This window comes from Bacillus rossius, chromosome 1, assembly GCF_032445375.1.
Source record: "Bacillus rossius redtenbacheri isolate Brsri chromosome 1, Brsri_v3, whole genome shotgun sequence".
Classification (NCBI taxonomy): domain Eukaryota; kingdom Metazoa; phylum Arthropoda; class Insecta; order Phasmatodea; family Bacillidae; genus Bacillus; species Bacillus rossius.
In genome coordinates this window covers 107118563-107133550 of record NC_086330.1, presented here as the reverse complement: position 1 = coordinate 107133550, position 14988 = coordinate 107118563, and the positions used below count along the sequence as shown (strand labels likewise).

General features: G+C 41.1%; 1 protein-coding gene across 3 annotated transcripts in view; it reads right to left on the bottom strand.

The window, feature by feature from the left end:
• Positions 1–14988, bottom strand: part of LOC134541615 (basic helix-loop-helix ARNT-like protein 1) — a 453028-nt gene that overhangs the window by 327081 nt on the left and 110959 nt on the right. Inside the window, exon 1 of one of the 3 annotated variants that reach the window (XM_063385184.1) lies at positions 14319–14483. The exons of the other annotated variants lie outside the window; for them this stretch is intronic. Coding sequence (XP_063241254.1) covers positions 14319–14386 — 68 coding nt within the window. The 5' untranslated portion in view covers positions 14387–14483. Of the gene's footprint in view, positions 1–14318; positions 14484–14988 lie in introns of those variants that run through there. 3 annotated transcript variants of the gene reach the window in all.

Genomic DNA, 14988 nt, shown 5'->3' with positions numbered 1-14988 from the left:
TTCATGAGACTGAATTTCGTTTGTCATACGCACTACATTTATTGGCAGGACAGCCTGAGAGCTTGTTAAGTAGCCAAGATGGACACAGCAGAACACAGTAGTTCTCATTAGTGTAAGGAACAATTACAATCGATAAATTTACGGCCAGCATTGTAAATTAACTTAATATAAAAAAACACACCTCAAAAACCATGTGGAAAAAATCTAATTTACGACAAGAGTACTTACGAATTAACTGTGTCCACTGAACCACGTAGCGTTATTACCGGACACTTCGTATCTGCATTAGCGGCCAGCGAGACACGCAAATAATTAATTTCATGCAGAAATTTATTGCAGCGTCTACGTACTTTTTTTTTTTTTTTGCTTTAGGGGCTGCGACCGCGTCCGCAACGAGGATATAATCATAAGTGAATCACTATCAGACAATGCGACGCCCCGTCGCAGGGCCATGTGAATCCAACTAAAGTCGCCGATGGACGTAGAATCAACGCCGAGCATCCATAAGGATCGCGAACTACACTGACAGCCTGGAGAGTTTAACTTCAGCCCAGCTTTAACGACGGCAGGTACTGGCTCTGACCTGATACGAGCACACTAAAGTTGCCTGGGTATGTACATAATTGTCGAGTATAGCTTGGGGCGAAATTATCGTGGCTTAATCGATCAGTGCAGACTTGCAAAATTCTCGTTATTTGTTTGCATAAGATTAGACTTCACAATTTTGTACAAAATCAAGTCCGAATAATTAGCTCATTAGCTGCTTATACATTTCTGTGTTTTGTCCGGGTTTGAGATGCATATACGATTCGACCATGTGATTGTCTTTTGGTTTGCTATTGGCTTCTAGTTCCTAAAGGCGTGTCAAATAGCCGGCGAGCCAATGATCGAGTGTGCATAAGATAGTGCTATCTATCCTATAAATCATCGAAACTGCGAAATTTGCTGTGTCTGCGTTCGGGTCGTTGAGTATCCTCAACACAATATATTTCCCATTGTGGTTTTTGGGCAGTTAAAATTTGGATTAATGCTACCTTAAAATAGTTTTAAAGTGTCATTACAGCAACATTGTTTACCTAGTGTTTTAGAGATAATAATTTAAAGACTAAAAAAATTCGCGAATTCACTTCGCGATACAATAAAATTCAAAAACTGCTACCTCTAAGCTGCTTCTGGTATGTATTGGTAAATGACAAACCCTCCAAAAAGTATCGAATCACATGTTACCCAGTTTGCCCGAGTGTGCAGAGGGTTGTGAACCGGCGTATAGATCTATCGATTGAGAAATTCGACAGTTTGTGCTTCACTATCTTTACACTAGTAGGTTGTTCGTTACAGTCGACGGTTCCCGTCTCTATTGAGTGCACATTACGGGTCCCGCCTACCTGGGCGCACACACAGTGGCAGACCTTCATAAGAAACACGCTCAATATAAAACCGAGTGGTGCCTGTTTACGAAAATCATCTAAGAGTACTCTGAGGAGGGGATGGGTAGTTATGTTTCCGTATCTCATTTTTAAAACTGTATTTTTAGGATAGTGAAAGGGCTAAAACGCGTGTTTTTAGATAACATTTAGACTTGAAACGCCCGGTAGAGTCTTTTTTAAAATTAAAAAAAAACTTTACCTTCTTATCTCCGCCAACTAATGTTAAGATTACCGCTCAACTTTTATAGTTGCCCTATATGCACGACGAGAATACTGCACGCCAGTGTCCAGAGCCAGACACCGCTCTATAAGCACCAGCGTGCGTCGCACTCTTATCATCCCGCCTCACTGACACAGATACACCCCTGACTGGGCGGCCTCCTGAGTTCGTGCGTGCCTCCGAGGGTCTGCGCGGGAGGAACCACACGGCGAGACCTCGCATCTTATTGACCTGGTCATCAGGAACAGGGGCGGTCGGCTAACCGCTCCAGGCTATACCTCTCTCCGATCTATTACCCCCCCCCCCCCCCCCCCCCCATCGGGCTGCATCCCCTCCAGACATTCCAGGTTGCGCGGGCCGGTCACGCTTCCATGTGAACCCCGCCTCGCAGGTCGCAGCCTCGGACAAGCTCGCCAAGCACCGGCTCCGTTCGCGGTCCACGCGCTCCACGCGGTCCACACGGTTACAGAATACAGTAGATACACTGACTTTCCAACGAAGAATGCCTCGCGAATAAACAGTGTTCTTCGCAGTTCATCATTTCTGTATATTCAAAAAGTCTTTTTTTTTTTTTTTTTTTAATGGAGCAGAAATATTCACGTGAACTTTCAAATATTTGTAAATTTGTAAATTTTCATGGGAAAAAAACTGCATCACTCCAACATAGCGTTCGCATTATCACTGGGTTAGGACTCTCTCGTCCCAGTACCTCCAATAGTTAAAAGTTATTTGTAAACCGTTCCATGAATAGCTTTTCAGTACTAACTGCGCGTATTTATAAGTATAATAAAACAAAATAAAATCTAATTGTTGAATATTCGATTATCTTTTAAATTGTTTAAAAATTTATGTTTGAAAATAATATAAATTGAAAAAAATATAAAATTATGTGCCTATTTTCGTAAGAAATACACAGTATTATCAAGTAAAACGTATTTGATATATCCAAAAATAACCACATAACATGTGTTGTACGAATTTGCAATATATTTCTTGTATCATTACAAACTATTACTTGGCAATTTGTTTCCAAAGGAATATAAAAGTACAGAAACTTATTTTCTGTGTAGAATATGAACAGGATTATGACTTACGAATGATTTTTTTTTATAACAGGGTAACCATGCACTCACATGTCTTATCTTATCATGTCACGCAGACATCGAATGCCCAATGCCGAATCAAATATTCGGCAGGCCTGCACAACATGAATGTGTCCTTCAATTCTGAAGAGTTGCCGCGAAACCGTCATTCGGAATATTACATCACCGGTCCGTTATCAGACTCAGCGAGTGATCATTCTACTAACTAACTTACGACACGCATCACAGAAGTGATAAGCAAACCACCAACTGTCAAAAAATTATGCCCTTATAAGCAAAGTTAAGGCTCCTCACATCCTGGGGGAAAACACATCAAGCACACAATAGTTTTCATCTGCTTTATTGCAATGCCAAAACAACACCAACTTGTTTATTTGACACGCACAGGTAACCTCACGTTTTAACGACAAAATCGCACAAACATACAATCACAGATATAAATATTTTGTACGCCTTAATTCTAAGTCAAGGCTACTATTGTGAAGCGAATAGATTAAGAAATTTATAATCGAAATACTAGTAGTTACTTCTTCAATACTGACAGTTACAGTGACGTCTGCTACTTAGACAGACATTGACATAACTCTGAAAAACGGGTCTCATCTCTGTCATTTTAACAAACGAAATGTCCGTTATTTCTTGCAGCCTCAGGCTTCGAGGACGAACATTGCCGAAGGAACACGTGGCGTTCCTAAACCGGCTATTAAGACCAAGAAAATACTCCTTACTATTGCACTCGAGACTATCGTGCCACTCAAATCTGTATCTCGAAGTAAGAAAATGTATCACAAATCATCATAAATAGACGAACACACTTGATAGTTCTCAACATCACAGACAACTGTTACTGTTGGTATTTACTGTACTATCATTTACGTACTTTTCACATATCATTGTTTGTTAGGGTTGCGGGATGTTCGCAAGTGAATCAGTAAAGTTTTTTTTTCATTTGTTTAAATCCAAAATAATTAAATAAAATATTACTTGATATCCTTTTCTACAGTACATTGTCTGATCTTAAAAAAGTTACAATTATATAAACCACCAAACGCATACTAATAATAATATAAATAATAATAAAACTGACGAGAAATTAGGAATATTAACGGAGAATTTTTTGAAAAGTTACTGAGGTTTCTAAGAATATTTTACCATAACTTTCCTGTAATTGCACAGAATATTTTTCTATCTTGGTATAAAACTTCGTTAGGAAGAAAAAAATTCTAACTATTGTCAGGACTGAGCGCCCCTGATGACATTCCTTGGGTCTTCTTTGACGGGGAATAAATAGCGAGTACCGCACGCTTCATGGAAAGAAACTTCAAAACCATCAATCCCTTTGACAGACGGTTACTTCGCTTTTGCTTTTCCTCGCCATTGTCGAATCTTGCTCCGACCACTCCAGTCACGTCAAAGGGGAACGCACTTGCCTAACGAAGTCAGTTGTAGCTATTTGTCAACAGGTCCGCCTACTTGGTCCAGTGGCTACACTGTAAAAAAAGTACTTTCTACAAGGAAAATCCTTGTAAACTCAGTTGCAAACAACGATATCACCTGTAAAACTACAAGACAGAGCTTTGTAAAACTGCAAATGGAACAAAGCTCTACCTTGCAATTTTAAAAGTGATATCGTTGGCGAATAAGTTCCCAAGGATTATCCCCACGAAGTACAATTTTAAAGTGAAACTTTTTTACTAAGGGGCAACCATTTTCGATCGTTACGAAAATTCCGATCGCATGAGGGGAATATTTAGGTGCGTGGTGGGGGAACCGGTAGAGCAGGAGTGTGCGTCAACGGTGACGCATGCGCTAGCGGTCGAATGGGAAGACCGCAAAGAAGGGGGAGGGGTATAATAGGTAAGTACGTAGCGGAGCATGATATATGCTAGTTGTAACGGCCGGAAAGGACACGGCAGGGGAGAGGTAGAAATGACGCATCAGTGATGATACGTAATTCTCGTAACGCTGTTTGTGTTTGTATACTCCTCAGTTTTCGTAGCGGCTGACGATTGATACTACCATATTTATTTTATTTTATTTAAAGAATCCCCAATTTATTTATTCGTGTGAAAAAGAGTTATCTATTTGTGCAATTAAGTTTATAATCATCAATAATTAATATGTGGATAGTTTGATCGAAAATGAAAATAATTTATCTCTACACCCAAACAGCAAGAAGTTTCACTTCTGTCGTGCGTGGACTCCACGCACACAGTTTGTTTTATAGTGTAGCGTGTTTGACTGGAGGGCAAGGGGCCCGGGTTCGCAGGGACTTCACGGCTGCCAAGGTCACGACGCAACACCCAGTAAAGGGTAAAAGACTCCTCACCACAATTTGAAAACAGCCCAGGCTGCAAACGGTTATACATTTCAGCAAACTCTTTTACTACAGCATTTTTTATGTGGCACTACCACAAGGACTAGAAACCAATCACGAATTTAAAAAAAAATGTGTTACAGGCAGATGATACCATGAGGCAGCACCCAATTATCAAGCGACACTCCCTGAATGTCCACAGATAATGTGGATTCCACCCTGATGCCAGAAAATAATAATTGTGTTTCTTCCCCAATTTATTTTCTCGAAACTTTGCTTATATTACGATGAACGAATAGAATACCAACACGCATGCACTTCAGCCACGGGTTAACACCAGGCCACGTGGAAAGGTCCAATTAAAATACCAACGTAGCCCACGCCTTAACTATGGTCAACGTGATATACTTAAAAAACGTTCCTGAAAGGTCTGACAGACGAACAATGCTGGAAATACAACAGCACGACAGAAGCGACGCGAAGTATGCGACGCAACAACAAAATATCGCGTTATTGTGACCGTGTGGTTGTAAATCGCTCTATACAAACAAAAACTAACAACTAGATAAAAAAATATTTTACGACAGGCATCAATATTTACAAAGTTTGTTTTATTGAACCAGTTTGAGAAACATTTGTTTATTTCAAATGTAATATCCATCCGTAAATATCAATGTGGGTGAAGGTATTTAAAATATTTCATAAACGAATTTAGTACAAAAAACGTCGAAAATACAATAATAGTACATGGACTGCCAATGCAAAAGTTAATAAAGAATCGTTCGAAACAAAATTGTGACAAAAGTGACCAGTCTAGGAATCTCGCAGCACTAACATAAACAAACCTAAACCCAATAATAATAAATTCAATAATTCCCAACCATTCAATTCAGACCTAATATTAAAATTTAAAACTTTTACAGTAAAGGCCAACTGCACAGACAAACAAACTTACAAAATATTCCCTACTAAATTCCACTAATTTTAAATGTGTAAATTATATATATATACATACATACACACATACAAATTTTCAATCTATGGCCAAACACATTTATTTTTCTAGCAAAGCTTGTTAGCATTAGTGTTTTAAACCTAATCTGCCGGCTTAACAGCGGAGGCTGCAGCGTTCAGCCGCCTGGCTCACGGCATAGAATATATACAATGTATATATAATGTATATATGTGTATGTATAAATGTATAATATATATTCAATGCTCACGACGGGCTCCGCGGCTCGAGGCATCCGGCCTCGAGGTCCGCGGCTTTGGACCGTCTCGCGCTTACATTGCGCACGGCTTACATCTGACACGTTACGAAGAAGTACAGGGGGATGTAGGCTACTCCTTTCGAATTCGAAGTGCACAGAAGCATTTTAGGTGTATACCTACTATCACACTTATAAATAAGTAATAAATAAATACTCTTTTTAACTTAAAACAAGAAAAAATTCACACACATTTATTGATACAGATTTGAACGAAGATGGCATTGTTCACTTGATAAATAAATAAACATATCCAATACCTGCGATTTCAAATACTTATATACTCAGCAGCAAAAAAAAAAGGCACTAAAATTTTCCCCCAAATTCTAGTTAACAAGATTTTTTTTATTTGTGGTAAGATAGTTTTTTATAGTACCTACATTTAAACATAAAAAAATTAATTAACACTTTTTTAAAATTGATAATACTTTATTTTTGTCAACCAGGTATAGAAGAAAACCAGACGAAAATGAATAATGATATCATTTCAAAAAGTATTAATTTCTTATTTTTATCCTTCATAATTCATTTGTTCAGTATAATTAATAAAAAATTATTTGTTTACGGTAACTTTGTTTAAATAACATAAATGGAAACCAATTCTTAACACAAATTTTAAAAAAACTTATTTACTAGAATTACGGGGGGGAAATCCGAGTGCCCGGTTTTGGAAAGAGCGCGCGCAGAAACAAGGACAGCGCTACGGCAGTCGGCGTGTGCTAGAGAGAGAGAAAGAGAGAGAGAGAGAGAGAACATTTACTTCTGGGAGTGGAACACTGCAGCCAGCAGTGGCTGCGGCGGGACTGCTTCGTCGAGCAGATATGCTGCGGTCGTCCCGCAAGAGCCGGGCAGCACACCGGAAACCACTTTGCATCACTCGTGGCATTGCCAGACATGTCCGCAACGTAGCGTTGTTCTTTGCGAAGGAGCCTCGTGCACACGGTCGTGCCAAGGTCTTGCGTGCCTACGAACACTTTTCCTATTAACGCGCTTCATTAGGAATGGCGTCGCCACTGCGTATGCACCTTTTAGAATTTGTAGTAAACTTACGGTCTTCTACTACTGGTTCACTGTTAATCTGGATTAATGAGGGCCAATTAGAGACCCTCGCTCAAAGAAGTGTCGAATCACAGGCACTCGGTCGAGACGACTCACAAGTCAGCAGCCAATGAACAGGTGGCATTTGACCGAGTGTGTAGAGTGTAGTAGAGTCTATCCTGGAGGTCATTGAACCCGCGAATTTTGCAGGTCTCTAGCTATGACGTATTCCGGACCTCTTAGTTCTGTGTTCTGGTGTAAACAGGGTAAAAAGGCACGTGGAAAGAAGTTTTTTTTCTGTATATTTAAAAAATATTTTTTTAAAGGTTTTCTTAATACTTTAATAGCATTCTTATTTAATCTGGTTAAAAGTAAGTAACCTCAATAATTGTAATTTTACGAAGATCCCTGTTTGTAACTAGTGTTCTTACTGAATTTGCAGTGAAAATATTATGGAAACGGACACAGATATGGACATATATCTACACATACATACACACACACGTCTAGTCTGGGGTGCATTTGTGTTAGTGAGGCGACGGCGCAGTCTTCTCGTCGTGCGTTGGACGACTACGGCATTTGAGTGGTAACGATAAAATTATATGGATATGAAGATAAAGGTGTTCCTTGAGTGCTTTCAAGAATATGTATCAGGTGTTTCATGCCTGAAAATTGTTCTGAAAACACGCGTCTCAGCAATTTTCACAATCTAAAAATAAATCTTAAAAACTCAATCCGGAAACAGAACTACCCATCCGTCTTTAGCGTATCCTTAAATGTTTTTCGTAAGCTGACCCCGCTCGGGTATCTTGAGTAGTTTTCAAATCACGTTGTTTTTCCTGAAGCTCTGCACACCGTGTCTTAATGTATTGTTTCCTTGACCTACTCTGATCGCATCATCTGTCACGTGGTTTCTGACATCACATCGAGACGAATTGCAACTGCATGGTCGCGGGACGCGGAAGTGAGAATCATCTGCGACCAGTCCTCCGCGAGCAGTAATAAATGAGGCAGTGTGATTGGAAAGCTCGGCAGCTCGCAGCGAGTGATGCGCTTGCATCACGCTGGTTTCCTCCCGGGGCAGCCGGCTTGTGGAAAGCGGGGGCGGGGCGGGGCGAGTGTCCGCGCATGCGCGCGGGAGGCTGGGAGGCTGCGTCGCGCCGGAAGAACCAAGAACCTCCCCCAGCGGCGCGCGACCTGAATAATGTTATCTCACGCCTTGCGCCGGTCACAGCTCCACGCAGTGGTGACAACAACAGTGGCACTGTACAACATTTTCAAAAAAACACTTATTGTTAGGCGAAGGTATATTGCGCGAAAAAATATGAACGCTCATTAGACTGCTTATAAGTAAGGACATGCATATTTCGCAAAAAAGATTCCGAGACTAGCAAAAAGCTAAAACATTGTAGCGTAATACGTGTTTCGTGATTAGGTGAGTTTCAGGTACATGTCGATTGTTACAACACCAATCACAGTAATTCAGTTCGGAAGCAAACGCGTCGTGAGTGGCTCGATCAAATAAGGCAACGACTTCTCTCGAAGACGGCCGCCAATCACAAGGAAGAAAACTCTGGTGCGGGTATACCTTGTTGCAGTCTAATACGTGATCAGATATTTTTTTTTTTTTTTTTTTGCGAAATTAGCCTGCTCATGCTTATAAGGTATGCACGGAGCCGCAGATTATACCGTGTCATTGGCGTCAAAAGAAGCAGCAACCTTGTTTGACCGGGCCATTCAGGACGTTTTGCTCCTGTACAAGGCTGCTGTTATTCGATTGCCGACAATAAAGTTTACTTGAAACAAACTCAGCCAATTACAGCCGATGGTACAGTGTTTAACAACCTGCTAATAAAAAAACATGCAACTAGAAACTAGCAGTGAGGATTGTGCGACAGAGGTTTGAACGAGCAGACAATATACTCGTCTGTAATGAACGTGGGTATGCGGCACTGACGTTTGTCTTAATTCGACAGCAACGCTCTGAAGAAAAAAAATTGTACAAACTTTTAATCTTGTAGCGCTGCAGATAACTATGTACCAATACGGCGCCTTTCTCCCAGAGAAAACACAATCATATCGTGTTTTTGCGATACAGATTTTCTAAGTTTACAGATAACAAGATACTGACGGGTCTCTGGCGAATAATAAATTTGGTAAAACGGGGATCTTGCCTACAAATAATAGTAAAGTATAGAGGGGAAAACTTCACTTTCAGGGTTAATTCAAGGCTTGGTTTAGTTCGTGGAAGAAGTGATTCTGTTATGTGTTGAAGCTCAGTCTCACATGGCATGTTGGTTTTTTTTCTCGTCTTTTTTCAACATTTTTATTTGTTGTAAAATATTCTTAAGATACATTCACCTAGTATAATAGCACAAGTGTAAAAAGCGCGCAAGTGAAAATAATTACGAACACTTGAGCGACTTTATCCACCCATGATATTACACTAATGTAACGTCTCTTGAAGATTTGTATGGTAGAACAACAAATGCAAGTTTTAGATATAGCCATTGAATAAAAGTAACTGCAAAAAAAAGCAAAAAAATCAACATGGCGTGTAAGCCCGCGCCTTAATGCTGGGATCCACCGCTGCGAGGCGCTGCGTGTCACGCTGTTGCTATGCAGCTCGTGCGAACGTGGCCAGAGAGCCGTCCGCGGTCTCGCCTAAGTGACTTGTCGAGGTCCTTCACCTTGTCTTCCTGTGCCCCTCCCCCCACCTCCTCCCCCTCCCACCCGCTACACCCTGGGTCGGTGAAACCGCTTTGCCAAATGCGCCTGGCAATGACCTCCCGACGTGCGTGCTCGCCTGGTGCGCTCACAGCCTCTTGACCTGCCCAGCGCTTCCTGCTGTCTGGCTGGCGTCACGTACGTGACTAATCGCGAATTTTCCAGCTTCGAACATATTGTTCTTAACATATGCCATTTCTGTATGTCATAGACAGGGGCGTAGCCAGGGGGGGGGGGGTTTAGGGGTTTAAACCCCCCCCCCCCTTAGCACCAAATCTTTAATTAATTTCTTATTCATCACTCAAACAAATTTCGTATTAAAATTAATAACATTTTTACTATTACTATATTTAAATTTAAGTACCGAAAACTGCTAAAATGGCACTATTTTACACCTTAAAATCCAAATTTTCCCTGGGGAGGACCCCCGGACTCCCCGCTTTAATACGGGGGGGGGGGGGGGCATGCTTCTTAACACCCCCCATACACAAATCCTGGCTACGCCACTGGTCATAGATGGGGCCATGTACCTTTCGCGAAAAGATTTCCAGACCAGCTGTGTGTTAAAACGTGTGTAGCATTGCCTGTGTTTCGTGGTTAGCTGGGTTTATTTCGAGTACATGTCTACCGCCAGCGCACCAATCATAGTCATCCAGTGCGGAAGCAAACTCATCTTGAATGTCCCGGACGAACAGGGCAATGGCTTCTCTTGCAGACGGCCGCCATTTTCAAGAAAACCAGTTTGCTAGCGCGAACGTACATTATTGCAGTCTAATGAGCGATACAAGACCCTAGTCATAGAAAAAACCAGATAAAATAGATTTTTCCAAATGTTAAATGGAATGGATTAGAACAATATCACAGACGAACACGGTGGGCTAACGACGACGAGACACGGAATTCATCTGTGCTGTGATATTATGCTGTGATATTATTTTGACTAATTCCTTCCACAGAAATCTCTGGGCATTCTATACAATTGAATTTTGATGTCGGCTGATTTAGGCTTGTGTATTCGGTGTTTTCTTTGTCCGTTCTCCAGGTTTGTCTCTATGACTTACGTAAATCAGCAATGGCGTAAGTCCAAAATAAAGTTTTTTTTAAATCAATCTTCTCCATTGCAAGAATCATTCAAAGAACGTATCGTAAATATTGTACACTGGCTAATAACTCGCGGCTTATTTCTCACAATTCCAGAGTAGTTCTAATGTTTTACAACTGTAAGAAAAGTATGCGATTTATTCCAAACATTTGTTATAAGAAATGGACACAATAAATTGGCGGGTACATAAAATATTTAATTCATAACAATATCGTTTACGGATGATATTTACTAAAGTCGTTATGTGTAAGCCTCTTTTAATTTTTAGTACAGATTAAGTACCTACCTGATTTTATAACACGTTTTTTCCCGCAGCTTCATCTGCGTGGGTTTCAAAATTGTATCCAGCGGGGGAATGAATAAAGAGAGAAAAAATAATTGTAAAAAATGATATATGCTTCTGATTTGTACTGCAGTTTTGCGCTTCATTGAAATGATAAGAGTCGCTGAATTTATGTTTATTCTTGACAAACATTATTTAATGCAATACATTTTTGTTGACTGTAGACAACACTATGAATATATATATATATATATATATATATATATATATATATATAAAGTTCCGCGCCGGTGTGTATAATAAGTTTTGGGCACTCAATGCTCTTGAATAACCAACACAGAGCTGACCAAGTTAGAGGCATGAAGTTCCCAAATTAATACCTGCCATTTTCAATGTTTGGTCAAGGGACTTATTGTCATTGTAAATGCTAACTCTAGTGAATCACAGCCTCTTAAACTGTAATAGCAATTATAGTGAAGTATTGGGGTGCGGGGATCCAACACGCTCATTTAGCTGCTCCGGTGAGAATAGACGCCTTTGTAATGTTTCTCCCCAGCTCCGTGATGCGCAGTATGATACCGCTGCACACTCTGGGCAAATTATTTTTTATGTCTACGGTAATGCTTTGCCGTTGGACGTAAAAAGATCTTTTAACAAAGATGATCCAAAACACTATTCGTTAAGTCACTTCTTGAAATCGTGTGCGCACGTGTGTTTTAAAATGCATCTGCATTACATATACATTGCGAGGTTCAAAGAGTGGTAAACAATTATACTAAGTGTTGTAAAAATATTAAAATATTTAAATACAAGCCAAACCATACTGACAGTGGTTACCTTTCAAACATGGTTCTCACTGAATATTGATTGTCAAAATTCCTGGATTCCTGCTTAATAAAGTGGTGAATAATGTTAATGTCACTGGGGCAGCAAAAGGCGTAAGAAAATATTTACACGGTTCATTCATTATGTCATCTACACAGACGCTTAAAAATATATATCACATCCAATGTTTCTTCACGAAGTTTTATCAGTACAAACTCAAGTTATAGATGGGTTCCTTAAACGTATCTCAAAATTATAAATTTTCTTGATAACAAAGAATTGATCGGCGATTGAATTTTACTTGACAATAAACACTACATTCTGGTGTGAAATATTCTGTAGAAAGTAATCCTACCTTACAATGCCCGAGTGCAATAACAATTTTTTTTTAAATTCCTTCTGTTTTCCCTCTGAGCGTGACAACGTTGTCGTACGTCTTTTTATTTTAACGTTCGGCACACGTTGTGCCACAACATACCAGGACAACTGGTTTAATTTAACGATAAGCAGCGTACAACACACACTGGGAAGCCTTAAAAAAAATGTAATACGTGAAAATATGCAGAATTCGCGTTATAATTTGCAGAGGCTAGAATGTATACCTTTATACGTTAGACTGTCATTTACAATGTGCAGGGGAAGGCATTTTTCGCAAAAAAAAATTTGAATACTCAGTATACTATAATTTGGTATGTCCACGATGGCTGTTTCTTCCTTGTAATTGGCGGCCGTCTGCAAGAAAAGCCATTACCCTACTTGGCCGGGCCATTCAGGACGCGTGTGCTTCCGGAATGGATTACTGTGATTGGTGTGCTGACAGTAATACATGTACCTGAATGATACTCGACCAATCACAAACGGCGGGACAGTGTTTTAACTCTAGTATCGAAAAACTTGTCGCGAAAAATCAACGTCCCTAATCACTGGGTCATGGGTTGTTAACACGCATTAAAAATTTAACCAATAATAAAATGCCGAAATTAGTTTGACCCAACCATATGAAATCCAGATAATATGTAAAACGCCATGGCAGCAAACTAACAAAAGACATCGATTTGTTTATGCACAAGAATCGTGTACCAGAAAATAACGCGAATTATGCGTGTCTCCAGAAATACGTGGCTGAAGTCGAGCCGCCACGACTAACACAGGAATGACCCCTAGCTGCAGGATGTTAAGTCGACAGCAAAAGTGGACATTCCTTCGATGTTCGTTCCCAGAATTCTCCTCGCGGCCGGTTCCTCGGTCAAGGGGTCGATGGTTCTAATCCTACACACCTTGCGTGACTCATATTATTAGAAGCCTGCAATATTCGCGCTTCTCTCTGGCACCACGGTGGCCGACTGGACGCTGCCACGTCGCACCCTTTTACCCAGCATGCAGCTGGGAACGTCGAGAACCCGCGAACCCATCACAGTCTAGTCTTATGCAGCAATAATAACGCTAATATTACAGATCCCTACTCATAATATATTACGAACACAAAAACTGCATCAAAAGGTAAACTATTCTAAACCCGGTCGTCTGTATTACAAAGACTTTTCCACGCAGTTGCTAAATGCTAAGTAGGAATGTAGCCAATAGCATACGCATAATTTCACTTCGGGAGAGGATTACATAACCACTATCAGCGCTGTTTGCTTTCAAATACATTTAATTTGTTGGTGAGAATGATACTTTTTTTAGGATTTAGAGGGGGGGATATATATTCCTCATTCCCCCCTCCCCCCTAAGATCACCATAGTTAACTCACTATAGTGTTTCCATAAGTTTATGATTCTAATTTACTTCATGGTATTAATTTTTTGTTTGATTTTTGATCTTCATTACATCACTATTCATTAAGTTACTTATTGAAATCGTGTGCGCACGTGTGTTAAAAATGCATCTGCATTACACGTACATTGCGAGGTTCAAAGAGTGGTAAACCATTATGCCAACAAATATTCAAAATATTTAAATTCAACTGCACGAAAACCATCCGTGAATACTTGGCGTGGTGTCGCACCTGCTCATGTCGGCGTCCATCAGCATGCCGCCGCGGTGCACGTGCACGAAGTGCGGCCACCCCAGCATGGCGGCGGCTGACGCGGACTCCACTCGCACACTCGCGCACACTCCGAGCACACCCGCACCCGCGGGAAGACGACGAGCAACTGCCTGGCGTGGTTGCGTTGCGCGGTCCGGGCCGGGAGAGGGGGCCCCCAACCGTCTAGCGCGCGACCAAGGTCATGGCCGGGACCCGCCCCACCCCCCTCCCTCCAGGTCATACTCCCCGGCGAGCTCGCGCCTTTCGCGCTTCCGCTAGGCGCGAAGCCGCGTCGACGGCGACCATCACTATAGCCCGTCAACGCCACGCAGCTAGCCGAGCGATTGGCAACATAACCTCGTGTTCCTGCACGTATCCTCAGGTCGTGACTGAACTGACTGAACGCGAGTGTTTACTACTGCGAAGTCACCATGCAAAACTTACGAACGGAAAAAAAAAAAAAAAAAAAAACCTTACTCCACGGGCTTGTATTCTCGTGACAATTCTCTGGCGCCACCAAACAACAGATATCATCCATCCGTCCGCCCGTCGAAAGCTAGAGCTTGCCAAGCATTTGATGAACGTATAGAGCTGTAACAGAGAGAGACAGAGACGTCACTCCCATGTTGGCGAAAGTTCCTTACTGGAA